The sequence below is a fragment of the Heteronotia binoei genome, chromosome 8 (genome assembly GCF_032191835.1).
Source record: "Heteronotia binoei isolate CCM8104 ecotype False Entrance Well chromosome 8, APGP_CSIRO_Hbin_v1, whole genome shotgun sequence".
Taxonomy (NCBI): Eukaryota; Metazoa; Chordata; class Lepidosauria; order Squamata; family Gekkonidae; genus Heteronotia; species Heteronotia binoei.
The window spans coordinates 120,224,255-120,250,078 of NC_083230.1; the positions used below are offsets into that span (position 1 = coordinate 120,224,255).

Below are 25,824 nucleotides of genomic sequence, written 5' to 3' on the forward strand. Positions count from 1 at the left end.
AGGTGGGTGGGGCTGAGAAGACTCTCACAGCAGCTACCCTTTCAAGGACAACCTCGGCCAGAGCTATGGCTGACCCAAAGCCATTCCAGCAGGTGCAAGTGGAGGAGTGGGGAATCAAACCCTGTTCTCCCAGATAAGAGAGCTCTGGCTGACCCAAGGCCATTCCAGCAGCTGCAAGCAGAGGAGTGGGGAATCAAACCCCGTTCTCCCAGATAAGAGAGCTCTGGCTGACCCAAGGCCATTCCAGCAGGTGCAAGTGGAGGAGTGGGGAATCAAATCCGGTTCTCCCAGATAAGAGCTGTGGCTGACCCAAGGCCATTCCAGCAGGTGCAAGTGGAGGAGTGGGGAATCAAACCCGATTCTCCCAGATAAGAGAGCTCTGGCTGACCCAAGGCCATTCCAGCAGCTGCAAGTGGAGGAGGGGGGGAATCAAACCCGGTTCTCCCAGATAAGAGAGCTCTGGCTGACCCAAGGCCATTCCAGCAGCTGCAAGTGGAGGAGTGGGGAATCAAACCCTGTTCTCCCAGATAAGAGAGCTCTGGCTGACCCAAGGCCATTCCAGCAGCTGCAAGTGGAGGAGTGGGGAATCAAACCCGGTTCTCCCAGATAAGAGAGCTGTGGCTGACCCAAGGCCATTCCAGCAGCTGCAAGTGGAGGAGGGGGGGAATCAAACCCGGTTCTCCTAGATAAGAGAGCTCTGGCTGACCCAAGGCCATTCCAGCAGCTGCAAGTGGAGGAGTGGGGAATCAAACCCTGTTCTCCCAGATAAGAGAGCTCTGGCTGACCCAAGGCCATTCCAGCGGGTGCAAGTGGAGGAGTGGGGAATCAAACCGGGTTCTCCCAGATAAGAGACGGCACACTTAACCACTGCACCAAACTGGCTCTACAGAATAAGGGTGGTTTTATTTCATTTCAATGTAAAAATCATATGAATTCTTGAAGATCCGGGTAGATCCGACTTTTACCCAGACCCCTAATCGACTGCAGACGATCACGCACACCAGAGCCCTTTGATTTGAGGAAGAATATGTAACAGCATGAATGGATAATATTGGATATAATGAAGGGGAAAAGGGGAAGATGAAAAATAAACTGGAAAGAGGCTTAACGCGAACAGCGTGGAGGGCGGGATACGTCGGTCGGAGACAGGAACCAGACAGCCGGGCTGCAGGGGCCGGTGGGGCCTGCTTGAGTGGGACACCGGATAATTGCGCTGGGGGGGCGGGACTAAGGCCGCTGCGGGAGCAGCAATGAAAGAGCCCGCGCAGGATCTGAAAATGGAGTGTGATATCCTGGACATGCTGGAGGCTTTGGGGTGAGCTGCTGGGAGAGAGTGAGTTGCAGCGGGGGACGGAGAGGCTCCAGTGGCGGGCGGCGGGTGGAAGGAGCGCGTATGATGTGCCTTCGCTCCAAAGAAAGATACCGCCTGGGCTACCCAGAAGGCGGATTGCCATCAGCGCTCCTTTGTCTTCGCCAACACTCTTCCCCCCAGCACTCATACCCTTCAAATTCAGATCCCCTTCAAAGCATCAAACGCTACCCCAGTTCCTGGGAATGGTTCTGTTAGCTCTTTGGACCGCATTTTATTATTGCAATGTTTGTGTTTTATGTTATGCTATGTGAGCCGCCCTGAGCTTGCTTTGGCGGGGAGGGCGGGGTACAAATGAAATGTTATTATTGTTGTTGTGTGTGTAGGTATTTACACAGATGCGCATCATCTCGTACAGGTTTAGTTGGAAGTGAGTCTATACTCAGTGGATATGATTTCAGCGTCAAATAGAACCCCAGATCTTCTTTATCAGAAATGGGGTGTGAAATTTTCTCAAGCTGGCAGTTCTGATTCCATTTAAAAAAAAAATTAAGACAAAGAATGAAATTCAGTATTTTATGTTTGTATTTTATGTTATGCTATGTGAGCCGCCCTGAGCTTGCTTTGGCGGGGAGGGCGGGATACAAATGAAATATTATTATTATTGTTATGTGTGTAGATATTTACACAGATGTGCATCATCTTGTGCAGGTTTAGTTGGAAGTGAGTCTATACTCAGTGGATATGATTTCAGCGTCAGTTGTAATCTGGAAGGGAACTGTTTTCAACTGCGTGCGGGATAAACTTTCACGTCCAAAAAAATCCCGCTAAATAGAACCCCAGATCTTCTTTATCAGAAATGGGGTGTGAAATTTTCTCAAGCTGGCAGTTCTGATTCCATTAAAAAAAAATTAAGACAAACAATGAAATTCAGTAACAAAATAGTAGATGTTGTTTTCATATTGCTGACTGTGTAGAGCAGGGGTGTCGAACTCATTTGGTATGAGGGCCAGATCTGACATAAATGAGATCTTGTTGGGCCGGCCAGTGTTGGGTTGGCTGAGCCAAGTCAGGCCGGACCATGTGTGTATCTATTTAAGATTAGGTAGCAGAGATACAAATTTTATAAAGAACACAGACAAATACAAATATATATATATTTTAAAACTTAAAACATGCTTAAAATGTTAGCACTCATTGGTCTTAAAGATGCTTTCTTTGTATTTCTCCCATGGGATCCACAGAACTGGGCAAAGGAAGCTCTGGCTCTTTCCTTCCTTCCCCAGGGGACTGGGGGGGGGAGCCTCAGCCAATAGAAGGAAGAGAGGTTTGGCTCAGTAGCTCTGCTGTGCAATTGAGAGAGCCTGGCAAAGCAAACTGTTCCTCCCCCCCCCCTTTCCTCCCCAAGGGAGGAGCCTCGGCCAATGGAGAAAATAGAGGTTTTGCTCTGCGGCTCCTGTGCGATTGATCAAGCCTGGCGAAGCAAGCTGTGATGCGGAAGAAAGCAAGAGAGAGGGAGAAGGAAGCAGATGACAGTCAGTTGCTCGGGGGCCTGATAGGAGCCCTCTGGGGGCCTGATTCAGCCCCTGAACTGCATGTTTGACACCCTTGGTGTAGAGATTTGAGTACTGATCAGAGTACGGAATCTTATTTTTGCTGATAGCTAGGAATTGCTTTTCCTTGTTGTTGGAGACTCCCCCCCCCCCTAATATATACTAATAAACTATTAGCTCTCTTCCTTTGGTAGTTGCCCTTCCAATTTACTTCTGTGAGATTGTGGGCTCTTTATTGTGAATGGGATCTGTACTATGAACTTGTCCTCATGTCATGGCTTCTTCTGTGAGTAAAAACTCATGACAAATGAATGTTAATTTTTCTTAACACTTGGATGAGTGTAAGAGCAGCTGGGCTGACTCAGGTTCATCTAGTTCAGTGGCCAATCAGATGCCTACAAGCAGGGCACAAAGGCCAAAGCCTCCCTTGGTTTTGCCCACCAGGATTGCTATTCTGAGGACTACTGCCTCTAAACATGGAGGTTCAGTTTACACATTGTGGCTAATTGCTGGATTTAGAACCTGTAAATGTATCTAATCCTCTTTTAAAACCAACAGAACTAGTGTCATTTCTATATCCCAACCTTTCTGAGGCTGCAGGCACATTTGGAATGTGACACAGCACGGTGAGCGCGGCAGCAACAAAATGGCTGCCGCGGAAAGCAGAGCCAGCTACAAAATGATGGTCACAGCAATGCTTGTCCTGTGGTGGCAGCTGCTGCCAAAGCAACTTTGAAAATAATCTACAATGCCAGTTAGAAGCCTTGGTGGGCAAGAGCCCTACCTGGCACTGCTCACTTTCAAAAAACACTTTGCGGGTGCCGGAAAAGGACTCTTTTAAGTATGCGGACTCTTATCTGGGAGAACTGGGTTTGATTCCCCCACTCCTCCACTTGCACCTGCTAGCATGGCCTTGGGTCAGCCAGAGCTCTCTTATCTGGGAGAACCTGGTTTGATTCCCCACTCCTCCACTTGCACCTGCTGGAATGGCCTTGGGTCAGCCAGAGCTCTCTTATCTGGGAGAACCGGGTTTGATTCCCCACTCCTCCACTTGCAGCTGCTGGGATGGCCTTGGGTCAGCCAGAGCTCTCTTATCTTGAAGAACCGGGTTTGATTCCCCACTCCTCCACTTGCAGCTGCTGGAATGGCCTTGGGTCAGCCATAGCTCTGGCAGAAGTTGTCCTTGAAAGGGCAGCTGCTGTGAGAGCCCTCTCAGCCTCACCCACCTCACAGGGTGTCTGTTGTGGGGGAGGAAGGTAGAGGAGATTGTGAGCCGCTCTGAGACTCTTCGGAGTGGAGGGTGGGATATAAATCCAATCTTCTTCATCATCATCGTGGCGCATACAGGCATCATGCTGGGGACATCTGCTTCCCGTGGCAATTAATTTAGAAGTATCATAAGAATTTGTCATAACCCCCAGTTGTCTGTTCTCTAAAAAAAAACCTAAGATGCCTTAGGCCAGGGGTGGGGAACAGTGGCTCTCCAGATGTTATTTTTGCCTACAACTCCCATCAGCTCCAGCCAAAGCCACATTCACAACTCTTACCCAGTTATCTAGTATCAATGCAGCCTTATTTCTGATTCCTAGAATATATATGCATTATGACATAATTCCCAGCCAAACATGCCCCCAGGCTTCTGAAAACTGATGCCATTACTGACAAGATGGTAAATTTTGTATTCTGTGTTTTTTCCTTTAGGTACAAAGGTCCTCTTTTAGATGAAGATGTCCTTAATAAAGCAGCAGAAGGTGGTCTGGCTTCAGAAGACTTCTGTGAGCTTTGCGTTTGGTTAAGTTCCCAAATACAACCGTTGTGTGGTCTGGAAGAGAGCCTCTCATCAACATCTGGTAATTCCATGTATTTCAATGGAATAAATGACGGTGTTTAGTGTTTACCTCAGTCATAGCTGGAAGTTCATCTTCTGGTTCCATTTTGAATTTTTGAAAAATTTGCCCTGAGCTGTAAAGAGACACAATGGGACTTCTGCAGCTTTGATATTCTGCTTAATTGGATCTGTATGTTAAGGGGAAAAGTTGTCTCTTTGCAGTTTTGGCACATGGATGTAAGGAGTCAAATTCAACCCTGAAAATAGTTAATGGTGAGGAGTTATCAAAGATTTCAGGTTTTCACGGCTGGCAACATCGTTAGGGTTTGTAGAATCTTTCGGGCTCAAGTGCCGTGTTCTACTGGAGAAAGTTTTTCTTCCAGACGTTTCGTTCTCAGCTGCGGAGAACATCCTCAGTGGCGTTGCAGCCGGAGCAGGCGCTCTGACCTTCTTGGCTGCTGTGCATTGAGTGAGGCCGGGGCTGCTGGAAATAGCAGCTCTCCAGCAGCCCCAGCCTCACTCAATAGCAGCTCTCCAGCAGCCCCAGCCTCACTCAATGCACAGCAGCCAAGAAGGTCAGAGCGCCTGCTCCGGCTGCAACGCCACTGAGGATGTTCTCCGCAGCTGAGAACGAAACGTCTGGAAGAAAAACTTTCTCCAGTAGAACACGGCACTTGAGCCCGAAAGATTCTACAAACCCTAATAATGGTGAGGAGGATCAACTGGAACCAAATCTTTATACAACACTGGTATACTAGCTTTCTCCAAGGATGGCTATTAAGGTTAACAGGTGACCAAACTTGCTTAACGTAAGAGCCACATAGAATAAATGTCAGATGTTTGAGAGCCACAAGACATGAATGTCAGATGTTTGAGAACAGGGAAGGAGGGAGAGGTGGAAAGAAAGCAACTTTTAATACATTCTCCAAGCCATTGGCTGGCCTGGCTTGGGACAGTGGGGGCTTTGAGAGCCACACAATATGTGTGAAAGTGCCACCTAGCTCCCAAGCCACAGTTTGGCCACCCCTGCCTCAGATCCACACATGGAAATCCTTCTATCTCTGGAAATGCTCTGTTGGATCCGAGCCAGTGCAAATAACAACCAAAACAAACTGCCACAGTAAAATGCCACCTATAGCCCTCCCAAGGGGACAGTTACCAATAGACTCCAGTAAAAAGGCCCATGGACATAAGACCAGTTTACAGACCTTTTGAAGACAGAGAGCAAAGGAAACCATTTTCACAGGCTAACCCCAGTGAAACAATATCCTAGAATGGGCTAAGGAGGAATAGACGAGTGAGCAAGAGATGACCAGATGCGTACATTGGTTTATAACTGGAGATGTAAACTTTTAAGGAGAAGGTCCAAGGTCATTAAGGGCTTTTGGGATAAGAGGAACGGAAAGGAAAGGTCCCGTGTGCAAGCACCAGTCGTTTCCGACTCTGGGGTGACGTTGCTTTCACAGAGTTTTCACGGCAGACTTTTTACGGGGTGGTTTGCCATTGCCTTCCCCAGTCTTTTACACTTTCCCTCCAGCAAGCTGGGTGGTACTCATTTGACCGACCTCAGAAGGATGGAACGGCTGAGTCAACCTTGGGCTGGGTACCTGAACCCAGCTTCCGCCAGGATCGAACTCAGGTCGTGAGCAGAGAGTTCAGACAGACCTACAGTACTGCAGTACTGCTGCTTTACCACTCTGCGCCATGGGGCCACTATTTTGGGATAAGAACCTGGCCATAAATTAGCAACCTGTGAAGATATTGCATGTTTGAAGTGGCTAGTCCCTGGCAAAAGATGGGACTGTTATCTTTTGCACTAGTTGAAGCTAGTACCAATGTAGGTTCAGCCATGCGATACAGGAATACGAATTTTAGTTTTGGTTTTGGTTTGACTAGCACAGCAAATCAGATGAATTCTCATTTTTAATTTGGATTATTATATCTCTTTGTGGTTTTTTTACAGTCAAACCATACATGTTCTGTCTCACGCAATTTCTAGCAATAATCATCTGAATTCTAATCATCTAATTAGAACATGAAACTGCTAAGTTTGCCTGTTATTGTATTGGGAATGGAATCCTTTCATCATTATATATAATTCCCCTATGGTGGTGACCAAATGGAGCTCTCCTATTTGACTAATGGGTGCATTCCATGCACTTGACAAATAATTGGTTTGTCATGGCTCACTCAGTGTTTCTAGCCTTCCATTGGCTGACTCCCCTGCTCCCGTCTATTGCTGAGGTTTTTCATGCCTATTTGCCTGGACCCTTTTGAGTTGGAGATGCCGGGGATTGAACCTGGGACCTTCTGCTTACCAAGTAGATGCTCTACCCCTGAGCCACAGCCCCATTCATGGCTCTCCAGAGTCTGAAGCTGAGGTTTTTCACACCTATTTGCCTGGACCCTTTTTGAGTTGGAGATGCCGGGGATTGAACCTAGGACCTTCTGCTTACCAAGTAGATGCTCTACCCCTGAGCCACAGCTCCATTCATGGTCCTCCAGGGTCTCAAGCTGAGGTTATTCATGCCTACTATTATAGGCCCAGAAATGTTGAACAAACCACCAAAATAGTCTGACTTCAGAGACAGACACATCTCCAACTCTTCTCTGTGTCCTCTCTGTTAACTGGCATCATGAAAAGCATCACTGGTAATAGACCTCTGCTGCCCCATCAACAGCCCACACAGTCAGCCTCCGAACGCTGCAGAAATAGCCAGGGAACTGCTGCTACCATAATGTGACTAGGCGGCAAGGCCTGGCCCCACCAGGAGCGCTTCCTCACAGGCCGTAGCTCTTTCCTGTCACTCCCTCTCTCCCTCCTTCCCCCATCCTCACTCCTAGCCAGAGACTGTTGTAGGCAACCAGCTTCTGTTAGTAAAGGGAGAGCCCACAGGTGAATGGAACTGAATACAGTCCACCCTCCAGAGCAGTTATTTTCTCCAGGATGGGGTGAGAGTTCTGTTGCCTGGAGTTCAGTTGTGATCCCAGGAGCTCTTCAGGCTCCACTTGGAGGTTGGCCATCCTAGACTTGACAGCACCCTCTGGGTGACTTGATGCCGCCTGACTGGCATGACTTAACTAGGCCTGGCTGCTTGCTCCTATTCAGCAGCAGCCCCCTATGACAGCCGGTGTGACTTAACAGTTGCCAATTCCAAGTTGGAAAATTCCTGGAGATTTGAGGGGTGGCGCCTAGAGAGGGTGGGTTTATGGAGGGGTATGACCTCATACAGGTACAATGCCATAGACTCCACCCTCCAAACCAGCCATTTCCTCCTGGGGAACCATTGTTGCCAATCTCCAGGTGAGGGCTGTAGATCACTCAGAATTACAACTGCTCTCTAGATGGCAGAGATCAGCTCCCCTGGAGGCAGGGAGGACTGAATGCCTTCGCTGGGGTGAGTGGGAAGACAGCAAGGGTGTCCAGAGCCTCTTTAGAGAGCCAGTTTGGTGTAGTGGTTAAGTGTGTGGACTCTTATCTGGGAGAACCGGGTTTGATTCCCCACTCCTTCACTTGCAGCTGCTGGAATGGCCTTGGGTCAGCCACAGCTCTCTTATCTGGGAGAACTGGGTTTGATTCCCCGCGCCTCCCCTTGCAGCTGCTGGAATGGCCTTGAGTCAGCCATAGCTCTCTTATCTGGGAGAACCGGGTTTGATTCCCCATTCCTCCACTCGCAGCTGCTGGAATGGCCTTGGGTCAGCCATAGCTCTCTTATCTGGGAGAACCAGGTTTGATTCCCCACTCCTCCACTTGCACCTGCTGGAATGGCCTTGGGTCAGCCAGAGCTCTCTTATCTGGGAGAACCGGGTTGGATTCCCCACTCCTCCCCTTGCAGCTGCTGGAAAGGCCTTGGTTCAGCCAGAGCTCTCTTATCTGGGAGAACCGGGTTTGATTCCCCACTCCTCCACTTGCAGCTGCTGGAATGGCCTTGGGTAGCTCTGGCAGAGGTTGTCCTTGAAAGGGCAGCTGCTGTGAGAGCCCTCTCCAGCCCCACCCACCTCACAGGGTGTCTGTTGTGGGGGAGGAAGGTAAAGGAGATTGTGCGCCGCTCTGAGACTCTTCGGAGTGGAGGGCGGGATATAAATCCAATATCTTCTTCTTCTTCTTTATAGAGCCCGTTGTATTCCCCACCATCACCAACAAACCTTATTCCTGGTTGTTAATAATTTCATGAAATAATTAATGTTTGGGAATGGAACGTTTTTTGCAGAAAAATAAAGCACTATTTTTCCCCAGTATCCTCCCCACATCTCCGTAACAAATTCAGAAAGACCTCTTGTCTTTTTCAGTCTGTAGAGAGGTAGGTGGAGAAGATTCTCTTCTCTACCACAACTGCATACCTCTCCAGAGGATACCTTAATCAAAATCCTTGGATGGTGGTTCATGTCAGTGGAATCAAATGTCCGAAAGCAGCAGGCCAGAGAAGTTGCCCCAGCTGCGGCGTTTGATGGAACTCTAGTTAAGGGCAGAACGACTCTTCTTTCCAAAGCAGTAACAATGGAGGCACAGGGTAATTCTTCCCCAGGTAAACGGGTGCTTAGTTGAAAATCCACTGGCAGAAACATGGGTCCTAGTGAAGAAGACAAAGGTAGCGGGATCCAGTTTCCCTAGCCCTCCTGAACAAGTCATTCCATTGTGTGGAAACTGTATATTATGCTGTTACCACAAATTAGTGCTTGTGTAGTATTAGCCCTCCCCCCAAACGCCTTTCTCTTCTCGCCTGGAAGCACTCTTGAAGGCTTTCGGTACCATTTAAAGCCATCACTTTTGATATGGAATGCCCAGATCTGTTCACAGTACCGCGGATGTGGCTGCAGATTTATATAATGGCATCAGACTTGTAATTCTTCATTGAGAAGAACTGAGCTTGCTTTGGCGGGGAGGGCGGGATATAAATCGAATATAAATCACCTCGAGACTAGACTACTGTAATGCCCTCTACATGGGGCTGCCCCTGTGCCGAACTCGGAAGTTGCAGCTAGTGCAGAATGCGGCGGCCAGGCTGCTACTGGGACTACCTTGGTGGGAACACGTGCGGCCTGGGCTGAAGGAACTGCACTGGCTTCCAATTATATTCCGAGTTCGCTACAAGGTGCTGGTCATTACCTTTAAAGCCCTATATGGCCGAGGACCTGCCTACCTTAGGGACCGCCTCTCTCCACATGTTCCCCAGAGAGCACTAAGATCTAGCTCCCAAAGCCTTTTAAGGATCCCTGGACCAAAGGAGGCCAAATTGAAAGTAACGAGGGAGCAGGCCATCTCTATAATGGCCCCCCACTGGTAGAATCAACTACCGGAGGAAGTGCCAGCCCTGCGGGACTTTAATCAGTTCCGCAGGGCTTGCAAAACCACCCTCTTTCTGCAAGCTTATAAGGAACTCTGAAAGCGACATCTAGCCATCGGAATACATCCATTGAATTTATTGTAGTTTTAAATTTTATGTAACTGTTTTTTAAATGTATTTATTAACTGTATTTTAAAATTGTTTTATGTAAATCATGGTGCATACCATGTCCTGTTAGCCGCCCTGAGCCTGCTTCGGCGGGGAGGGCGGGATACAAATAAAAATTTATTATTATTATTATTAAAATAAATAAATTGCTTATATGGAGGGGGAAATTAGAATGAGTGAATGTTATGTTTTCTGTGTCTGTTTTTCAAGTAAATGTAGAAAGAATCGCTGGGGACTGAAATTCATTCTGTCCTTTGAGTAGACAATGCAACTGGCCAAGGCCTGGGAAATGTGGTACAATTGCTTATAAATAGGCTATTTAGAATGATTTTTTTTCTTTAGATAAATACGTTGCATGCCTTCACGGAAACTGTGTTGCAATAATACATTTAATAAGATTAAAGCCAAACGCTTTTTTTCTGAGCTGGTCCAAAACCAAACATTCTAGCGAAGTTCAAAGCGGCGGAACCAGATACAGAACCCGTTTTTAAAGTTAGCGCCGGAACCGTTGCCAAACTGGTTTTCCCCTCTGTTTGTTCTTTTGAAAGATGTCAAAGATGTCGAAAGTTTACAGCTGGAGATGAGCTGCTTTTTAAAAGAACTGGCCTGCCCTTACTCTGCGCTTGTATCGGGAGAAATTAAAGACCGATTAAAGAAGAAAGAAGATTGTCTTAAAGTTCTGTGTAAGTTAACGGAATGTTTTCCTTACAGCACTGGACTGGGGGAGGGGGACGGAGTTCACTTTTTGTGGTACCCATGTTTTGCAGCAGGATTCAAGATGGACTTCTTGTGCATAGGAGCCTATGGCACAGTGCTCTCTGACTCTAGCAGTGCAATCCTAAGCAGAATTGTACCCTGAAAATCAGCGGACTTCCAAGGGTCTAACGGTGCTTAGGGCTGCACTAAAGATGTCTCTCTTTGCTGCTGACTTATAGTTTGACACTCTAGCAGGGGTGTCAAACAGGTGGCTTGGGGGCTTTTAGGGCCGATTTGGGGTCTCCTGGTGGACAGGAGACTCCCCCCATTCATAGTGAAAGATAGAACAATCCGGTTACCGTGGGAACTAAGGGGCCCTTGTCAATCATACCATAGACTCATCCCCCAACAGCCCCCAGAAAGCTCCTATCAGGCCCCCGAGCAACTGGCTGTCGTCCGCCTTCCTTCTCCCTCTCTCTCGTCTCCTTCTGCATCACAGCTTGCTTTGCCAGGCTTGCTCAGTCACACAGGAGCTACAGAGCAAAGCCTCTATTTTCTCCATTGGCTGAGGTTCCTTCCTGCTACCTGACATTACATTTTATTACACACACAGCCTGGCCCGACAAGAGCTCATTTATGTCAGATCTGGCCCTCAAAACAAATGAGTTAGACACCCCTGAATGTTTAATGTTTTCAAACCAAACGGTGCACAGAGGTGGTTTGCCATTGCTTGTCTCTGCGTGGCGACCCTGGCATTCCTTGGTGGTCTCCCATCCAAATACTAACCAAGGCCAACCTTGCTTAACTACCATCTCAGAACATCATAGATGTGGTTCCCGTTGCTACATTCCTCATTTACATGCTTAGATGGAGGAAGGTTAATGTGACCTGAACCGTGGTTGGTGTCAGCTGGCAGCCATTTTTGTAGCTACTGCGGTTGGCAAGAGAGCAGCCATGTGCAGAATCTGGGTTAGGCTGACCTATCTTCCATAATCATGTACACTAGAATTGTTTGATGTGCCAGTTTGGTGTAGTGGTTAAGTGTGTTGACTCTTATCTGGGAGAACCAGGTTTGATTCCCCACTCCTCCACTTGCACCTGCTAGCATGGCCTTAGGTCAGCCATAGCTCTGGCAGAGGTTGTCCTTGAAAGGGCCGCTGCTGTGAGAGCCCTCTCCAGCCCCACCCACCTCACAGGGTGTCTGTTGTGGGGGAGGAAGGTAAAAGAGATTGTGAGTCACTCTGAGACTCTTCGGAGTGGAGGGCGGCATATAAATCCAATATCTTCTTCTTCTTCTAGAATGAATTAGTGTATGCTGACCTTATGGACTTGGAAAGAAAGGCAGGTGGCCCTAAATGTGGATTTATTAGCAAGGGTTTACTCTGATTGTCAAATTGATTTTAAACAAAATATGTTACATCAAAAACAGGGTTTTTAAATAGGACAATTCATTATTATTTTTTAAAAAAATAAACAGATATTATCATTCATATGTAGTGTGATAAATTATTTTTCATCTGAAGTACCTGAATTTAAATTAAGCCCAACTGAAGTGTAAAAGTATAACACACCCTTCTATACATGGATCTGTTCATTTTTTTAACACTTCAACTTAACTATGTTGTGTATCAGATGGCAACCAGATCTGGTAACCAGATTATTATTTTTTTTTAAATTATTATTATTATTTAAATTGTTATAATTATTATTTTTTTTTTTAAAAATAAACAGAGTGGTAACACAATTATAACACAATGCATTATCTTTGCATTTTCTTAGCGTCTTAACCCAGACTGGCTACAGCATTAGCGTTGCTTGTTTATTGATTGAAACTCACGAACAGTTCTCCTCATGTTTTCTTAGATACTTTTATGTCTTCTTTCCCACCTACTTCCTTTTCCTAGTATTTTTGAGTACAGAGCTTCAGGCTTTGCAAGTCTTGCATTTCAAGCAACGTAAACGCTCTCATTTGGCAAAGAATAATGAAATCCATCAAGAGCTCCAAATGATCTGTGAGGCTTTGGGTCTTCCAAAGTCAGCTGACATTCCAGCCTTGTTAAGCAACGCAGAAGGAAAGGTACGGTGCACATTTTCTGCCTCCGAACATGTTATGTTAAAAAGTGTATCACATATCTGTAATGGCGAACAAAAACCCCTTATTTAAAATGATTCAGGTGTCAGTCAGTGAGAACAAGAAAGAAAGTCTCTCCCCACATGTTCCCCAGAGAGTACTGAGATCGGGAACCCAAAATCTTCTCATTGTCCCCGGGCCAAAGGAAGCCTGCCTGGAATCTACCAGGGACAGGGCTTTCTCTGTAATGGCCCCTGCCTGGTGGAACCAGCTGCCGGAAGAGGTGAGGGCCCTGCGGGACCTTGCTCAGTTCCGCAGGGCCTGTAAGACAACCCTCTTCCGGCTGGCCTATAACTAACCAGCATAGGAAATTGTGTGTAGTTCTATGAGATTTCTGCTATGTTTTTAACTGTGTAAAATGCTTAATTTTAACTGTGTAAAATGCTTAATTTAATATTTTTATGTTAGATTTTACGTGTTGTGAGCTGCCCTGAGCCACCCTGGTGGGAAGGGCGGGATAGAAATCATAAATAAACTAAACTAAAAAAGTGTTTTTGAAAATTCTTTTAAAATTAGGATAACTACCTAGAAATAAAGGAGATTGTTAAAAAAAAAATACCCTGGACAAATTAGTGGCTTTATGTTAAAGTATGTCTGTTTCTTTTTTAAGGTTAAGGATGTTTTATCAAAAATTCCAAACAGATGTGTGGGTAAAAGCCTGCTCAAAACTCCTCTGACTCCAGATCAAACGGTAAAATCTTTTGTTCGTTTCACTGATTCACATTTAGGGGATTAAATATGTGCTGTTACTTAATTGCTGTCCTTTGCATTTGGATCAAAATTCAACATACTCTTTCAAATCAGTTTGAGTATAGATAGGCTTTCTGCCTTTGTGTAGGTAAAACAACAACAGGGTTCTGGAATTGTATAATTACTTGAGTTTTTAATTATTTTGCTGTGATACTGCAGGAAAGACTGGAAAAGATCAATGAAGCCCTGTGCAGCGAATATGAATGTCGCCGACGTATGTTAATGAAGCGCTTAGATGTAACTATTCAGTCTTTCGGGTGGTCTGATAAAGCAAAGGTAACTATGCTGTATTGTCTACTTCCCGTAGCTGAATCTCCTGCAAACTCTAAACGCCTGTATGTTGCAGAAGTATAGCTAAAGTTCTCCTCAGCAACTTTGTTTGTTGCAAGAAAATGATAACTTGAAAGAGGCTGGGTGGTATCTTGTGGCACTGTTCCACTAACACTTCTTTGTGTTGACAGCAGCATTTTTTGTATCACAGGAAAAGAATGCTTAAATTCAATAGATTGTATTCTGTGTCCTTTTTCTCATGTAGTGATTTAAAGGAGGCATAATCTGATGCAGTATATCAGTATGTATGCTGCTGTGTCTTTTCTGAAGTGGCTTCTGCAGCAAAAACCTGAAAGATATTGGATTTATATCCCACCCTCCACTCCGAAGAGCCTCAGAGCGTCTCACAATCTCCTTTACCTTCCCCCCGCCCACAACAGACACCCTGTGAGGTAGATGAAGATATTGGATTGATATCCCACCCTCCACTCCGAAGAGTCTCAGAGCGGCTCACAATCTCCTTTACCTTCCCTCCCCCCCACCCACAACAGAAACCCTGTGAGGTAGATGAAGATATTGGATTTATATCCCGCCCTCCACTCCGAAGAGTCTCAGAGCGGCTCACAATCTCCTTTACCTTCCCCCCCCCCACAACAGACACCCTGTGAGGTAGATGAAGATATTGGATTTATATCCCGCCCTCCACTCCGAAGAGTCTCAGAGCGGCTCACAATCTCCTTTACCTTCCCTCCCCCCCACCCACAACAGAAACCCTGTGAGGTAGATGAAGATATTGGATTTATATCCCACCCTCCAAAGAACATAAGAACATAAGAACATAAGAGAAGCCATGTTAGATCAGGCCAATGGCCCATCCAGTCCAACATTCTGTGTCACACAGCGGCCAAATATATATATATATATATATACACACACACACACTGTGGCTAATAGCCACTGATGGACCTCTGCTCCATATTTTTATCTAACCCCTTCTTGAAGGTGGCTATGCTTGTGGACGCCACCACCTCCTGTGGCAGTGAATTCCACATGTTAATCACCCTTTGGGTGAAGAAGTACTTCCTTTTATCCGTTTTAACCTGTCTGCTCAGCAATTTCATCGAATGCAATTTCATCGAATGAATTCAGCGAATTCATCTCAGAGCGGCTCATAATCTCCTTTACGTTCCCCCCCCCCCAAAAAAAACACCAGACACCTGTGAGGTAGATAAGGTATTGGATTTATATCCCGCTCTCCACTCCGAAGAGTCTCAGAGCAGCTCACAATCTCCTTTACCTTCCTCCCCCACAACAGACACCCTGTGAGTTGGGTGGGGCTGAGAGGACTCTCACAGCAGCTGCCCTTTCAAGGACAACTCCTACCAGAGCTATGGCTGACCCAAGGCCATTCCAGCAGGTGCAAGTGGAGGAGTGGGAAATCAAACCTGGTTCTCCCAGATAAGAGTCCGCACACTTAACCACTACACCAAACTGGCTCTCCAGTTTGTGTGTCCATCCATTCACTTTACTGATGAACCCTGGTCAGCCTGTTATGTGGCACCAGTTTGTGGCATCATTTGGTGCTGTTTTTTGAGGCTTTCTGTTATTTCGGGTGGCTAAACATGTGGCTCTTTCACACATATTGTGTGGCTCTCAAAGCCCCCACCGCCCTGTTGGCCAGCTTGGAGAAGGCATTTTTCTCTTTAAATCACTTCGCCAAGCCAGCTGGTGGCTTAGAGAATGCATTTAAAGTTAAAATTGCTAAAGCTGCTTTCTTTCCACATCTCCCTCCCTCCTCCATCTATTTGCCTGCCTTCCTTCCTGTCTGGTCTACATGGCTCTTATATTAAGCAACTTTAGCCACCAAACTTTGGCAGGGAAGGTGGGATATAAATCAAATAAACTAACTAACCAACCCGACCCCTGTGCGATATCTTCAACTTTTATACCTTTAATTGCAAATAGTGACAGGCTGCACTAATAGAGTTAAATTTGATCAAGTCCCTTCTGCGTTTATGTGTGTGCTAGATATACTTCATAGTTCTGGAAATGCCGTCTTTTTGTAGGTGAAGACAGACGACATTGCAAGGATTTATCAACCCAAACGTTACGGACTGGCTCCTAAGTCAACTATTTCGTTAGCCCATCTTCTGGCTGCCCGAGAAGACTTCTCGAAGATCACAAGAACGAGTAGCGGGATTACACGAGAGAAGACAGTTTGTGCCATCAATAGAGTATGTTCTTTTGTCTCTAATGCAGCAACAGTTCTATATGTCTTCTTGAACTGGCCTGTTAATAATTTGTTCCTGCGATGGTTTAAAAAAAAAAAAAGTTATAACATTTGACAATGCATGGGAGGGATGGATCCAAGGGACACCTTGCAGAAGGACTTAGCAGGATATTTGGGCTACATGCAGGGACAGCCGGAGGGTCCCTCCCATACCAGCAGTTAATGGTTGCAATGGGAAGGGGGGAATTTAAAGAGCCACTACACTGCTTGTCCCTTCTACATCTGCTCTCAGGATGCGGGTTCCCCGCTTGTTTGACTGGCATGTTTAATTACCTGTTAGCCTCAGTTCCCCCAAGGAAACTGATTAGCACAACTTTTACTTTATTTTGGTTGTAAGGCTCTTCTGATCTTCAAGAGGGTTTTCAGGACCAGTAGCTCCCTAACTGTGGAAGGTGGAGAAATGTCATCTTTTCCAACTCCTTCCATGAGCTTTTCCACTGCATCCAGTGTTTTAATCCATTTATCTTCATGCCATAAGAATATAAGAGAGGCCGTGTTGGATCAGGCCAATGGCCCATCCAGTCCAACACTCTGTGTCACATAAGAACATAAGAGAAGCCATGCTGGATCAGGCCAATGGCCCATCCAGTCCAACACTCTGTGTCACATAAGAACATAAGAGAAGCCATGCTGGATTAGGCCAATGGCCCATCCAGTCCAACACTCTGTGTCACATAAGAACATAAGAGAAGCCATGCTGGATCAGGCCAATGGCCCATCCAGTCCAACACTCTGTGTCACATAAGAACATAAGAGAAGCCATGCTGGATCAGGCCAATGGCCCATCCAGTCCAACGCTCTGTGTCACATAAGAACATAAGAGAAGCCATGCTGGATCAGGCCAATGGCCCATCCAGTCCAACACTCTGTGTCACATAAGAACATAAGAGAAGCCATGCTGGATTAGGCCAATGGCCCATCCAGTCCAACACTCTGTGTCACATAAGAACAGAAGAGAAGCCATGTTGGATCAGGCCACTGACCCATCCAGTCCAACACTCTGTGTCACATAAGAATATAAGAGAGGCCATGTTGGATCAGGCCAATGGCCCATCCAGTCCAACACTCTGTGTCACATAAGAATATAAGAGAGGCCATGTTGGATCAGGCCAATGGACCATCCAGTCCAACACTCTGTGTCACATAAGAATATAAGAGAGGCCATGTTGGATCAGGCCAATGGCCCATCCAGTCCAACACTCTGTGTCACACAGTGGCCAAATTATAGAATCCTGTGGATTGAGGGGGAGGGGTTTGTGAGTTCCCTGCATTGTGCAGGGAGTTGGACTAGATGATCCTGGAAGTCCCTTCCAACTCTGGGATTCTGTGCTTTAACTGGTCTCTCCTTCCTTGGAGGTTTTTCAACAGAGGCTGCATGCCAATCTTGTGAGATAGTCTGAAAGTCATAGGTCACTTTTTATATCCGATATAAGCATTGATTTGAACCAGTCTTTAGATATTTGTGCAGTTTGGTAACCTATTAAAAAGCTGGAACAGCTATATGAAAATCCTATGAAGAGGTATACAACCATACCATCTCAGTGGCTGCACCTTACAGGATCCTTTTGCTGGATTTCACTCCAGATTGTCAGTTGATGGCTTTGACAGATACTTTGATTAGAGATCAAGTGCCAAAACGTTTTTGTGAGTGCAAAACACTGTTGGAACTGGAAAAGAGTTTTCCTGAGATTTTTAAGAATCAGGTGAAGTCTATGCAGTCTTAAATTCACAGCCTAAGGTTCAGGAACTGGCTTTGGCTTCATTAGCCTAGGGAAAACTTCAGTTTCAAAAAGCATACCAATTCAGACAACTCTTCGTGTTTGCTAGTATGAGACCATTGTGGCGGGGACTTCCGGAAAGATGGCGTGGTGAGACACAGGGCATCGCTGAGCTCCGGCGTGCACTGTGATTTAGAGCGCTCCAGAGAGGTCCTTCTTTGCAGGGGGTCTCTTAAGAAGCGTCTGAAAGACGCATCGAAGCTTGGGGGAGCTGGTTGGGGGTTTAGGAGAAACGCGGAGGCGTCCCTTCTACCCCAGCCTGTCCCTCGCCTGGAGCTCTCCAACGCATAGCGCAACAACCAGGCCTCCGGAACAGGAGCGGAGGGGGGCAACCGAACTCAGATGAACTGCCCTAAGCTAAGATTAATTTGAAAATTGCTAATTGCTAACATAAAAGAAATATCAAGAAGATAAGCTATTGAAGAATATAAAAAATTACCGAACGGCGGAGAAGCGAGGAGCGAAAGACTACCAGAAGCGGCCGGCGACGCGGCGCGACAACGGAGAGGCGGAAGGGGCCGTACAAAGTTTGACCGGGCGAGAGCGGCGGGGTGGCGGGTAGCGGCTGAATATAGCGGCTGAACAGAGCAGATAACTACTGGAATCCGAGGCATCGGCGGCCCTGAGTCAAGCGGAGACGGCCACAGCAGAGCTTGGAAAGGGTGCCGAGGCGTCGGGGTGAGTCGACGGAGAGGCGAAAAGGAAGCGGGCGGTGAAGCGGTGGAGCGGAGAGAACGGCAACGGGGTCTACCGAACAGATGTGGTGAACGGGGAGTCGGGGAGAAATAGCCTGGTGTATGGCTTAGAGCGAGGCAGCATGGCGGAAGATGGCGCTGAGTGGTGAGTGAAAGAGAGAGCGGTGGCAGAGAGCGGGCTGAGAGTAAAAGACTTGTGACTGGAATATAGAAGGCGTCTGGAAAGAGAAGAAGGTCAATAAGACCGAAAGAGAAGGGGAAGGAGAGGAAGGAGAGAAAGAAAAGGAGAGATAGAACCAAGGCTTAATCAAGAGAGGGAGAGGCAGTTCTTAGCAGGGAACTCTGCGGCTGTCCCTCCCTTGAAGAAAGGGTGAGAAATAAGAGGATATAAGAACCAAAGAAACAGAGACAGAGACTAAGACTATATATAGAAATTTTCTTGGGACAGATTGCAAGCGGTGGAATAAAAGGGGAGAAAGGAGACAGAAGAAAGGAAGAAGAAGATAAGAAGCCAACAAGAAGAAAGAAGAAAGAAAATAAAGTAAAACTAACAAGACTGAACTTTAAATTAACAGTGGATCTCAGCTGTAATGATCATATTGAACTGTGAGTTGTGTGGGATGAATTCTGAATATTATATTAATGACAAAATCATTATATTAATGCCAAATAATGAATTGTTAACGTGAAAAAGGTTGGGGAAGAGATACTGAGTTATAATTTTTTATTTGTTTGGGGATTGATGAAATGTGGAATTGATTTACCAATGAAATTGATTTATTGATTTTGGGGAAGATACAACTGGGGGTTTGACTTAAATAATCATCAGTAGTAGCTAAAATGGCCCATAATTTCTGAATGGCCAATATATACTAACAAGCTGAAGTAATTAATTTTGTGCTGTAAGTAATAATTGAAATAGAAGTAATATAAAGCCAGAAGAAAATTACTTTATATTGTGTTAGTGACCAGATAGATTAAGAGTATGGGAGATAAAGAGAAAAAAGAAAGACAGATGGAGGCCAAAATCAAAAGTGGGCCAGGGCACCTCACCGGGAGGTCAAAGAAGTTTACCACCAACAGATAACCAGGAAGCTATAGAGAAATTGCAAGCGATAATGGTGGCAAGCTTTAAGCAAAGCCAAGAAGCTCTGGAAGGGATGAAAATGGATCTGATGGGGGAGATTAAAAAAACGAATGACAAAATGGATGATTTTCAAAAACAACTATTAGCAAACACACAGCAAGTGCATAGTTTGGTTGCTAAAGTGGAAAGACTGGAAGATCAAAATAAAGCCACCACAGTGACGGTACGGGAAAATCAGAATGAATTAGTGGAGCTGGAAGACAAAGTAGCGAAATTAGAAATGGAAAAGGCGGCATACGTATTAAGGTTCCAGAACATCCCAGAAGCTAGGGGAGAGAACTTAGAGGAAAAAATTCTGGAGATACTAAATACAGAGGAAGAGAAATTATTGGAGGGAGGAAAGAGCGAGATTGACTGGGTAAGAAGAATATCTTCCCTCCTATTCCAGAAGACATAACCTGCCAAGGGAAGTTTTAGTAAGGTTTGTTCGAATAGCGATCTGTGAAAAGATTCAAAAAAGGCAAGAGACGAAGGCTTATCCTGCAAAAATATTAATATAAAAGTCCTTGAAAGATGTTCCCTGGACAATTCGCCAAAGAAGACAAGGATATAAAAAGCTGACCAGCTGGCTATTGAAGCAGTCAATTCAATTTAGATGGCTGGTGCCAGAAGGAATCTTTTTCACGTACCAGGCCAAGAGGTATAACATCACTACCTTGGGGAAAATGGAAGAATTCTGGGACAGTTTTGTAGCTTCAAGTAACCAGAGTTCTGATATAGGGGAAGATCAAGAGGAAGAATCAGACCTGTGCGGAAAAGAAGTAGAGGATACCTGCAAGTTCAGAAGAGAAGGAGTCAGAACAAGACAACTCACTAAAAGAGACCAAAAGAGCAACCGAAGGAAGTAAAACGATTTTAGGATGAACAAAACGATGGGACTACAGATTGTATCGGTAAATGTGAACGGTTTAAATGAACCAAAGAAGAGAAGGAAAACCTTTTTACTACTTCAGAAAACTAAAGCCCAAATAATTTGCCTTCAGGAAACGCATATAAAGGAAAGTGATACGAAGTTTTTACAAAATAAGAGATTGGGACAGTTATATTGTTCGTGTGATGAAGGGAAGAGGAGAGGGAGTAGCCATATATGTCCACCATAATATAGACTCCAAACTGATTTATAAAGATGAAATGGGAAGGATCCTGATAATAGAAACAACAATTAACAAAAAAAAGATATTGCTTGTAAACATATACGCACCGAATGACAAACAAGAAAATTTCTATAAAAAAGTACATGAGAAATTAGTGGAATTACAAATCGAAGCTTGTTGCATTATAGGAGATTTTTAATGCGGTATTTGATGCCCAAAAAGATAAAAAAATTCGAAAAGTTAAAGAAAAATCCATCACGTAGTGTCTTGCCAAAAGCTTTTCTCAAGATGGTGGAGGAGTTGAGTCTTATTGATATCTGGAGGGTTAAGAACCCACAAACAGTAGATTTTACACACTTTTCACAAGCTCACAGGTGCTGGTCCAGAATCGACATGTGTTGGATGACGATAGGCCTGATCCCGCAAGTTAATCAAGCCAACATTCTCCCGAAAACATTTGCCGACCATAACCCATTGCAACTGATGATATATTGTCCATCAAGGAATAGTCGTTGGACTTTGAATACCCAAATTTTAAAAGAGGCTGCATTTCTGGAAGGGGCGAAAAAAGAAATAAAAGAATTTTTTCAGCGTAATGTGGAAGAAGATACCAGCATCCAGAATATTTGGGATACTTTCAAGGCCTTTTTTAGGGGAATGGCTATTAGCTTCACAGCAAAAAGAAATCAGGAACGGATGAAATTATTTAATGAATTAGTAAAAGATTTAAAAGAACAGGAGAGACAACAAAAAATTAAAAATACGAAAGAGATAAAAGGAAAAATACAAGCTACGCAACATAGAATTAATTTATGGCTAACAGAAGAACTGGAAAGGAAAATGAAATGGACCAAGCAAAACTTTTTCGAAAATGCAAATAAAACAAGCAGATGGTTAGCATATAAACTCAAAAAGGAAAAGGAAAAAAAAATTATAAGATCACTCATAAATCAAGAAGGTGAAGAGACTACAAAAGAAGACCAAATGGAACAAATAATCAAATGTTTTTATCAAAATCTATACAAAAAACAGGATATTGAAGAACAACGGCAAGACGAATATATCCAAAGCATTAATATGAAACAAATTACGAAAGAACAACAGAATTCATTGGATAGTTCTATCACAATCCATGAGATAATTGAAGCAATTAAGCAGCAGAAACCCAACAAATCGCCCGGTCTGGATGGTCTTCCGGTGGAAGTATATAAAACATTTGAAGATATACTTTTAATTCCCTATAAAAAATTGTTAGAGAAAATTCAGGAGTCAGCAATAATTCCAACATCCTGGAGAGAGGCGTTGATTACATTAATCCATAAAGAAGGAACAGAGTCTAAGGAAATCAAAAATTACAGACCAATTTCTCTCCTAAACGCAGACTACAAAATTTTCGCAACAATACTGACAAATAGATTTAAGAAAGTAGTAACCAATATAGTGCAAGAAGATCAAACGGGTTTTATACCGGGAAGAATGATGCGGCAGAACTTAAGATATTTTTTGAACATCTTAGAATACTATAAAGATCATCTGGACAAACAATTTGCAGGAATTTCATTGGACGCTGAAAAAGCGTTCGATAACGTGAACTGGAATTTCATGAGCAAAGTGTTGGAAGCTGTTGGTTGTGGCAAGAACTTTAAGAAGCTGATTGAGGCTATATACACTAAACAAAAAGCAAGAATTAATATAAATGGGAACAACTCTGGATTTGTGGAAATAGAACAGGGGACCAGACAGGGATGTCCTCTCTCACCTCTCCTTTTTGTAACTACAATAGAATTTTTGATTCAAAAAATAAGAGAGGATACCGAAATTAGGGGCCTAAAGGTAAAGAACGAAGAATTTAAGATTCAAGCATTTGCAGACGACCTGCTGTTTTTCCTGGAGGATCCTATATCTTCGATTGATAAACTAATAATGAACCTGAAACAATTTGGAGAAGTTTCTGGATTCAAAGTTAATACACAAAAAACCAAATTCCTAACTAAAAACATGACTAAAGAACAAATTAAACAATTAGAAGACAAATCGGGCTTCAAAAAAGAGAAGAAAATTCGATATTTGGGAATCTATTTAACAAACGACGTGAAATCTCTCTATTGTGACAACTACGAAAAGATTTTAAAAGAAATTGAAACAGATTTGGAGAAATGGCGAGACTTGCAAATTTCCCTTTTGGGAAGAATAGCCACTATAAAGATGAACACTCTGCCTAGAATCCTATTCCTATTCCAGATGATCCCAGTCCAACTTCCCAACTCGTTCTTTCAAAAGCTTACAAAATGATTCTGGACTTTATATGGCAAAACAAGAAGCCAAGGATTAAGTTAAAAATTCTCCAAGAGAGCAAACTAAGAGGGGGTATGGCCTTACCAAACTGGTATTTTATATTATAAAGCCTCTTGCTTAGCCTGGGCCAGAGACTGGTGTCTGTTAGAAAACAAAAGATTACTAGTTTTAGAGGGGGCAGGGACTGACTAAAGGCTGGCATGCATATATTTGGTACCAGGACCTCCCCAAAAAACACCAAACTTCCAGGCACATGAAGTTCGGAAAGCAATTTATAAGATTTGGTTTGAGTTTAAAAAGAAAATTTATACATATATTCCATTGTGGGTCTCACCAGTGGAAGGCAACCACCCACCCTAATTTATACGACTGGGAAAACCCTCAAAACTACTCAACTCTGTTAGATACTAAAAATAATTTTAAATCTGGAAGCAAATATAATCCGGACTGGTGGGTCAGATGCCAAATTAAGTCAATATACCAATCTGACAAAAGTGTGTGGGATTTCCTAAAGATGCTAAAGTAAATGAATTTGACACAATAATACATGAACCCAAAAATCTTATTTCAAAAATCTATAGTGGTTATTGGAGATGGAAATGCAGTCGGAAACGGTTAAAGAGTGCTGGATAAAGTGGTTACAGGACTTTGGCTATTCGATTGAATTGGAAGAATGGGAAAAGATCTGGAAATATAATATTAAATTGACTAAATCGGCAGTCTTCAAAGAAAACCTATATTAAAATGATGTATAGGTGGTACCTGACTCCAGCGAGATTAGCCAGAATGAACCCAACTTATAACGATAAATGTTGGAAATGTAAAAAAAGCTAGAGGGACACTATACCACATTTGGTGGAACTGTGAAATTGCTAGGAAATTTTGGATACAAATAAGCATATGGATTCAAAAGGTATTAAAGAAAAGGTGAAACACTCTCCCGAACTGTATTTGTTGAGTGTATGTAGAGAAAACTTAACACAGGGTGAGAAAAAAATTGGTAATATATATGATTACAACAGCCAGAATTCTCTTCGCAAAATATTGGAAATCCCCCCCAAATCCCGTGTAAGGAAGAATTTTTGTTCAAGTTACTGGAGTCTGCCGAAATGGATGTTTTAACCATAAGTTGAGAGATGGAAACTGGCAAGAATGCATAAAAACCTGGGAACCTGTGTATTTATGGCGAAAGGTATGGGATATGATATGAGACAGTAGATTTAATATCCCTACATGCTCCTAAAGCTCCTTTCACAGGTGGTGGTGGAAGATGGGTGGGTATGGGGTATATGTTTTTCTCTTTTTTTTTTTTCCTTCTTTCTTGTAAAGTTACTTTTTGGTGGTGTCTTTGGTTTTCTGTTTGTACTTTTTTGTTTGAACTTCAATAAATGTTTAATTTTTCCAAAAAAAAAAAAAAAAAATGAGACCATTGTGGCATGGACAGATTTGTCACAAATAACATGCAAAATGTCCTGACGTGTCTGCAGTGTAGTTAGAAAGAGAACTAAAGGTTTGTAACGGTGAATGAAAACTCCAGCCCTTAGAATACATGGAAAGAAACAACGAAATGTGCTACATCCAAAACTGTTGTGCTCTTCTGTCCAATAGTTTAGCTGAGACATGGATTTCGGAACCCTGCTGTCTTGTACAATCTTTCTGCGTAACCTCAAGGCACTGTTTTCTTACATTAACTGCTCTACTACAGCTGTTGGTATTTTCTTTCCATGCACAAACTGATGTCTGCCTGGTTTACCCCATTATGATTTTGTTGTCAAAGGAACTGTGCGATGGTCTTTCTTTCTTCGTAAATCTGTAACCCTGAGTTGAGTGCTACTTATGGGCAGTGTGACTTCTCCTACTTCAGAGTAGCATATTGGTGGCTGCAAATATGTTCCTCCTTGTGAAAGATGGCATATGAATGTTCACTGGGTAAATATTGACCTTAATTAAACTTTGGTTTACAGGTCTTGATGGGTCGAGTACCAGACCGTGGAGGCAGACCAACAGAAATTGAGCCACCACCTCCTGAAATGCCTCCCTGGCAGAAGGAGACAAGATGGCGGTGGAAGAGGAGGGGGGTGGTGGAAGAGGTGGCTGGGGAGGAGGAGGTGGAGGGAGGGGAGGAGGGGGGTGGCTGGGGAGGGAGGAGGAGGTGGAGGGAGAGGAGGAGGGGGTGGCTGGGGGGGAGGAGGAGGAGGTGGGGGGAGGGGAGGAGGAGGGGGCAATTGGAGGGGAGGAGGTGGTTTTCAAGGGCGAGGAGGATACAGTGGGAGAGGTGGATATGGAGAGTCCTATGGTGGAAGGGGAGGAGGATACAGACAGTATTAATGTTAATAATAAATAGTACTATTTACTTCAAGTAGGAAGTGTGGATAAATTATAGCTGGCTTCACAGCATGACTTCTGAACCACACAAACATCCTTACTGATAAAATTGCTATTCAGTGTAACGACTTTCACTTAAGATAAATTTTCTACCTACCTGTAACTTCTGTATCGGACATTCATTGTCTTCAAATTATCCACCTGTGCAGT

General features: G+C 44.3%; 1 protein-coding gene across 1 annotated transcript; it reads left to right on the forward strand.

Annotated features, from left to right (window-relative positions):
* The first annotated feature begins 1,163 nt into the window (after positions 1–1,163).
* LOC132576625 (protein FAM98B-like) lies at positions 1,164–25,777 on the forward strand. The gene is given in 10 exon segments (XM_060245984.1): positions 1,164–1,315; positions 4,564–4,712; positions 10,692–10,826; positions 12,744–12,916; positions 13,581–13,661; positions 13,880–13,996; positions 16,057–16,224; positions 25,254–25,337; positions 25,340–25,420; positions 25,423–25,777. Coding segments are annotated over 10 exon segments (1,248 nt in total). The 5' UTR covers positions 1,164–1,250; the 3' UTR covers positions 25,618–25,777.
* The last annotated feature ends 47 nt before the right edge of the window (positions 25,778–25,824 follow it).